This window comes from Pelmatolapia mariae, linkage group LG7, assembly GCF_036321145.2.
Source record: "Pelmatolapia mariae isolate MD_Pm_ZW linkage group LG7, Pm_UMD_F_2, whole genome shotgun sequence".
NCBI classification, from domain to species: Eukaryota; Metazoa; Chordata; class Actinopteri; order Cichliformes; family Cichlidae; genus Pelmatolapia; species Pelmatolapia mariae.
The window spans coordinates 38,637,282-38,644,866 of record NC_086233.1 but is presented as its reverse complement, the minus strand read 5'-3'; the positions used below and the strand labels follow the sequence as shown (position 1 = coordinate 38,644,866).

Genomic DNA, 7,585 nt, shown 5'->3' with positions numbered 1-7,585 from the left:
AAATCCTCCCATCTACGTCAAAACAACAGCTTGGTTAGCTCTTGCTAGCTAACCTGACGCTAGTTAGTGGTGCGTCAGGTTCACCAACCAACTTTAATGGTTTTTCGCGTCTGTAGGCCATCTTTGCTGTATGCAGTGTCTATTTTGTTATGAGACATGCAGGATAGGTACAACGAAATAGGCTTTGTCCAGCAAATACTCGGTTTGAATTTGGTGCCGAGAAAAAATAGTACAAACCGAGGCAATGACACATCTCTCAGCGACTTCTCAGGTGGGCTAATGTTTGGTAGCTTTTCAGCTAGTCTTTATGTCTTTGCTGTCTACCTATGCTAAAGTATTTGACTTAAAAATAAGCCATTTAAAATGTACTACGAACAGAACCTGTCACTATGGGTCATTAGCTAGAGGCTAGTTTATACGCAATGTTGTTGGAGTAGTTGGTGAAGCTAGCTAACTTCTACTTTGTCTAAGCGATTGTTGGGTAGTCAGAAGTCTGCATATTGTTTTGTAATTTGAGGGTCTCTAATGTTGAAGACCTGTGTCTTTTTCTGTTATTTTTCTGTGACACTGAATACAGCAATGATTTTGCGTTGGTGTGTTACTAGTTGTTAAACAATGAAGATCTAGAGTTCTCCTTAATATTTAGTCAAGTCACAAACTGATCCTCATTAAGGATTCAACATCATTGTCATGCTTTTTCAGTGAACCACTGTCAGCCCTATGGAAATAAATAAAATGAATACATTCGTGGTTATGTAATATGTTCACTGATTGGCATGAAGAGATGCATAACTGTATAATTGTGTTTTCCCAGAGATGTGGTATGGCGTGTTTCTGTGGGCAGCGGTCTCCTCTCTTGTCTTCCACCTGCCTGCAGCTTTACTGTCCTTAGCCTCACTGCGCCAGCACAAATTTGCCCGGTTCATGCCCATTGCGATCCTCCTCATGGGCATTGTGGGACCAGTGTTTGGGGGAGTCCTAACTAGTAAGCCTTCTACCTGCATGTGCTGTGTTGTTGTTGTTTTTTAATGTATGTATTTTTGAATTTTTTAAAATGAATGATATAATTATTTGTGATTACATTTATTTCAGCATTTATTAAAAAGATTTGTATACCTGCATATTATAAAATAGAAGGTATTTTCAGATGCTTCCTCGTTTCCTAAGTATCACCACAGCAAATTAGTCCACACAGGAGGACATGAACTTGTGTCCGTCTGAGCCTGATCTCAAACGAGGGATGTATTGCACGCTAGTCAGATGCCTTTGTGTTTTTCCCAATGTAAAAAAACTGAATGAATTGGACCATCACTGAGCAGTGCTGCTGGAAACCTGTTCATTATGCAGCCAATTCATTTAAGCTTCCACAGTGTGTGGGTCTACTAGTCTCAATCTCAAGTGTTTACAAATAGAACTCGATGTGTAAATTAGTATCCCTGTAGCTGAATTGGGTTGTGAGCACACCACAATGGTTCTTAATGAAATACTCTGAATCTTAAGTTGGATCAAAGCATCAGGAAATTTTGCAGTTTTTAAGATGCATAATAAATAGATGATAAGTTCTGTATTTTCTTCTGAACTTTTATTTAATTTTTCCCAAGTCAGTCACTTAAGCTTGAGTTAGTTTCCAGAGAGCATTTGCTTGTTTCACTGTAGTTTTTGTTCATGTTTAGTTGTTGTTAAGTCTTCATTATTTTCAGTGCTACTTGTAGTGTCTTATTTTAATGACTTCGGAGGTGTCTGATAGCCATATGTTATTCTGAAGTTCAAAATGGATATTACAGTACAACTGCAATGTTTATTCATTTAATTTTGAAGGCAGGTGATTCATGACAAAATCCTGAGTCTCAATAAGCAAACGCACAAAATCCTGATTGGACAAATCGTGATAACAAATTTAAACATAAAGTGAATGCATATTCTTAAAAAAGTGTATTATTACAATTACAATATTATTACAGTATTATTTCAGACATTGTTTCTTTTCAAATTTCCATTTGTTTAATTGGGTTAACAATGTCTGTTACACACCCACTTTAGTTTTTAGTTTATTTGAAATTTGAATCATATTTGCACAAATGGGGAGAGCTTGAAAAGATTAAGAGAACTAGGGATATTCTTTTTATTATTATTAGTAGTAGTAGTAGTAGTAATTCAGTAAAAATCTAATAATTAGATTTTCTTTAAGAAGTGACACAGTCTACATTCAGTTGCAAATTTGATATTAATCCACCTGTTTCCCCTGATTATGGTAGGCTAAATCATCCATGCCCCACTTTCTCTCACATCTGACAGTAACATAACGTGTTGTCGTCCGTACCTTCCCCTCTCTGGTCTGCTCACCTGACAGCAGAAATGGAACAAACTAGGAATATTTTATGACATCAAAGAATCTTACACTGAGACACACACAGGCTGCCCTTACGAGACAACGTTTATGGTTACAAACATCCCCTAATTAGGGCATGAGCTGTACCAGGCAACCCTGAATACCCAACAACCCACAACTCTTTCTGTTTAAAGCTCAGAAAACCCCAAAAGAAAAAATGATTGCAAGTACAATAACTGCTTGAAATTTTAGATAATGAATAATAATGATATGTAGTGAATACATTGACCAAACTAATGGTTATTATGATTTTTGCAGTAGTCAAGCCTTACATTCAGACCCCCAAGTGTGCGGTTCTGATTAGTTGTTGCTTATATCAGGAGGTCAGCAGGCCAAAAGGTGGTTTGTCGGCAGAGCTCTGCTTATCAGTAAGTCAGAAGCCAAACTGGAAACACACACGCTTAATAATTTTCTTTCTTTTTCTTTTTTTAGGTGCAGCCATAGCAGGTGTGTACAAGGCAGCAGGGAAGACGATGATATCTTTGGAGGCGCTGGTGTTTGGTGTCGGGCAGTCGTTTTGTGTCCTCCTCATCTCCTTCCTCAGGATACTTGCCACCCTTTAGCAGTGCTAAGTTTGATGTGGACTTTCTGGTGAATACTGGCATGAACAGTCCAGTCTGGGTTGTGATGTCATTTTCTATGATGCCCCAGGGTGGATTTTTTTTTTCTCAACTATCAAGAGAAAGGCAGTGTGTAAATTATTGGAGTGTATGCTATACAGCACTGAATGCTCTAGGTGTTAAATCATTTGTATGATATTGACTGTAGGACAGCATGTTGCTACATTCACATCCAGGCCTCCCCATACTACATCCAATGAAAGTTACTTAGCATTGTGTCCCAAGTTTTTTCTAAAGTCAGGTGTCGAGCTGAAATTCTCAGTTTAGGAGTCTGCACTTTCAAACGTAATGTGAAAGCAGCAATATGCTGTTCTCTCGAGTTAACAGAGCTTACAGTTCAGCAGCAGGATGACACTAACCTCTCTCAGGGGCTGTGTGAGAGCGTGTGTACGTTTGTGCGCACACGTGTGTGTGTGTGTGAGAGAGCGTGCGTGCATGTGCGCATGCATGCACATTTCTCTGCCAGAGTGACTGCATAGAGATAGAACAGCAGACGGGCTGTTGTACTGTTAAAATGGGGAGATAATGGTTATATGCAAGGTTAATGCTTTTTCTCTTGAGGCCTTAATTTCTATTTTCTACTTTCCAAAGTGGTGTTTATCTTCAGGGCTATATTTCCTTAATTCTTTGTCCTGCTGCTCCTTGGGTTCTCTCTGGTGTTTTTGGTTGACATTTTTTTGACTGCCTGTGTGTTAATAATAATAATTCCAGGTTGGTTAGAAGCACCTATATGTCTCCCTCTATTCCTCTCAGCTTATGTCTTTCACACAGGAATACAGTGGAGATGCTGTTATAAAGCTGATTGTTTAGTTCATAGCCCTGAAAATGCAGCCTGTGTCTTCAGAGCTTCTCTGTTCACCTTCTTGATTGTTCTGTCTTTAGGCTTGATGAAGGAGGGCAAAGATGATCAGATTGCTAAATCAACAGAAAAGTGATATAAGTTTTTAATCTTTTAGCTCTTTGAATGATAGTGTGTTTTTAAGGGTTATTTTGTAACAATGAACTGATTTGTATATATTCAAAATTGTTTCCAGGTCTTTGTACATTTTCAGTCTTTATGATCAAATATAAATAATTTTCTGCACTAAATGTGCATGTATAAGTTTCCACATTGTGACAGCTTTTTGGTTGATTTTTGGTATCTGAGAGGTGCATTTACAGTAAACTCTACAAGTAAAACACAAGTCATTATGTTTGCTGTGTCTATATAAGTAACTATGTCGCAAGTAATTAAGATAGAAGAAATGCATTTGTTTTTACAGGAATGAGGTGTGATATGGTCAGAAGCTTCTTCAACCTCTGTACACTATATAGGGCTCTAGGGGCTCAGACCAGTGAATGAGCTGTGGACCCTACAGGTCCATCTAATTGGTCCTAATATAACATTAATTGCATAAAGCAAAAAAAAGTTGAAGACTGACTCACAATCCTGTACAAAAAAAAAAAAATATTCAAAGGTCTCCTCAAGCAGGCAGGAAAAGGTCAAGAAAACCACTAGATGTCTAAGCTGTTTCCAAAGGATGACTCACTCTTAATTTACTTTCTGTTTATCTATAGTTTTGGCTGGAGTCGACACAAGGTTTAACTATTATTGACATTTAGCATATCTGCACCTTGCTATAGACTGTATATGATGTTATAAGTTTTCAAAATGAAGCCAAGCCATGAAAGTGCCTTAAAGATGCTCTCCTTAAATTGTTAGCAGGAGCCTTTTCCACTGGTTCCAAGAAGTCTGGTTCTGTCCACTCTGAGAAAATGCATGAATTCCTTCAGGTTCTCAGTCACATCCACCTCGTTCTTATCACATCCCAGTTACAAAAACCAAGGGTGACTGCTGAATGCCTGACTCGAGTCATAATGTTTATACTCACACGTTCAAGGTTTTTAGCTTGTACAGGTAAAACAGTGCAATAAATGTATTACTGGGCATAACTCCAATCTTATAACACATTTTACTATTTTTAATAACTGACTGTTTGGTAAGTCTGGCTTTTTTTGGAGAATTACTTGCTGTACAGTAAAGGTGACAGCTAAAGTCTCCTGTTACATATTAAATAATTTCTGCTTGTCCTGCAAGACCTCAGTGGATCGTTTAATACTGTTGACCATAATATATTTTATTTTAATTACAACATTTAGAGCATGATGTAGGTATTAAAGGTACGGTACTGCGGTGGTTTGAATCATCTGTCTGATATACTCCCATTTGATCATGTAAATGGAGTCTTCTTCTCACACTAAGGTTAATTATGGAGTTCCACAGGGTTCCATGCTAGGACCACTTCTGTTTACATTATACATTTATGCTTACTCTGGATGGCATTACCTTGTCCTCCAGTAACACTGAGGAATCTGTGAGTCATTTTTGACTAGGGATAGATCCTTAAATGTGCACATTAAACAAATATATACGACATCTTTCTTTCAATATCCTGTTTCTCAGTTTTGGAGCCCTCTCTACTTTTAAAAATAAGATTAAAACTTTCCTTTTTAAAAAAGCATATAGTTAGGGCTGAATCAGGTGAATCTGAATCCTTCCTTAGTTATGTTCCAATATTCCTAGGCTGCTGTGGGCTTCCCATGATGCATTTTTTTTCCTTTGTTTGTTTCTTCTTCACTCACCTTATTATTCTGTTTATGCACCAATCTGCATTTAATCCTTAGTTATTATTAATCTCTGGCTGTCTTTTACAGCATGTCCTCATTTTGTTTTCCTCCCATCACCCCAACTGGTTGTGAGCATGTTTCTGCCAGATTTTTCTTCCTGTTAAAGGGGAATTTTTCCTCCCCGTTATCACCAAACCACTTGCTCAAAGAGGGTCCTACGATTGTTGGGGTGTTCTGTGTTTTTTTTGTTTGTTTGTTTGTTTTTTTAAATTATTGTAGGGTGTTTCGTTTACTATAGAATGTGCCGTGAGGAGCTATATAAATAAAATTGAACTGATGTCCAGCAGGATCATTCCATCTGAAATCATTATAGGCCTTCTGCTCAACCATCATGCTTGGTTGAAACTTGGTCCTGAAAAAAGACAATAGTAAAAAGCACAGCTGCAAATCTGCAACAGAATGGCAAAAAACAAAAGAATTGAGGTACAGACCTCAACTTAGTTGAAATAATGTGGCACTCTTAAGAGAGTGGTATATAAATGAACACCTGAAAACCTCAATGAACTGAAGCAACATTGTAAAGGAGGATAGGCCAAATTTCTCCACAATGATGTAAGAGGCTAATATTCAGAAACAAAACAATTACTTTCAGTCATTGCTGCTGGATGTGGTTCTACAAGCTACGGGACTGTGGGGTGTACTTAGCTTTTCATACAATGTTCCACAATGTGGAAAAAAATAATAATAGTGACACTGTGTAATATGTCATATTTTGCTAGTTAATCAGTGGCTGAATTTACCTAATTTTAAAGCCTGGTATGTACCTGCTAATTATTTATTTCTTAGAATTAAAAGAGGGTGTACTTTCTTTTTCATGATTGTAGACATTTGTTTTCCCTTGAATATTTTTGCATTTAGTAGTTTCCACTTGGATGTGATTTTAGATATTTTAGTTATTTATTTTTAATTATTCCTCACATTTTAGTGTTTTGTTTTTTTCCTGCCAGAAACAGGCTTCCATACAGGCCTTAATGCAGGTTATTCGAACACTTTAACCACTTGACTGCTGGGATGGGTTTTTTTTTTACAATAAAGAGATGTAGTGTCAGAATGCCAGATCTGATGAACAGTCACACTGTCAGAAACACCAGGCAAACTCGATGACGGGATACAATTAGAGATGTCAAGTTAATACTAGAACAGAGCAAGATATTTCACACATTCATGGGCTGTATATGTTCTGATTTAAAGGGTTTAAAGCTTACATTTATTAGAGGAAATAAGGAACCCGTGGTTAATAGTTCCATGATATAGGATGTTTCAACTAAATTGTTAGTGTGTCTTAACGTTTTTTTGTCCTTTGTAGGTTGGGGCACAACCTACTAAGCATTGTTGCTGCATTGTTCCCTTTGTGGCCAGTTTATCCATCTTTTGATGACCGCCTCCAGTGTAATAATACACCATGTTATAAAGCACAGATTATCTCAAACTGGTTTCTTGAACATGACAATGAGTTCATTGTGTTAGATGGTCTCCACAATCACCAGATCTCAATTTAATAGTGCACCTTTGGATGCAATGGAGCGACAGATTCAGGTCATGGATGTGTATCTGACAAAACTGCAGGATGCTATCAGTTTGGGTCAATATGAACCGAAATCTCTGAGGAATGTTTCCATGGCATAGATTCAATGTTTGTTTGATCTGTACCATGAAGAATTAAGGCAATTAAAAAGACATAAAGGGGGTTCAACCCAATCCTGGCAAGGTCTCCATGACTCTTTAAAACCAAGTGTATTTGATACATGAGCTTTTGTGACTTTTACAGTGTAAAAGTCTGACCCCCACCCAAAACAAAATAAATTGCATTCTACATCTTTAAGGAATAAATTGCCTGATGTAGCAAACATGATGCAAATTCACACTCCTATATGCAAGTTAATATTTAATTTGTTTTTAAAATTTTGTC

At 37.3% G+C, this 7,585-nt stretch overlaps 1 protein-coding gene across 1 annotated transcript; it reads left to right on the top strand.

The window, feature by feature from the left end:
• tmem170a (transmembrane protein 170A) lies at nt 1–7,109 on the top strand. The gene is made up of 3 exons (XM_063479026.1): nt 1–271; nt 815–985; nt 2,822–7,109. Exons 1-3 carry the CDS (start codon nt 157–159, stop codon nt 2,950–2,952), a joined length of 417 nt encoding a protein of 138 aa, XP_063335096.1. The 5' UTR covers nt 1–156; the 3' UTR covers nt 2,953–7,109.
• The last annotated feature ends 476 nt before the right edge of the window (nt 7,110–7,585 follow it).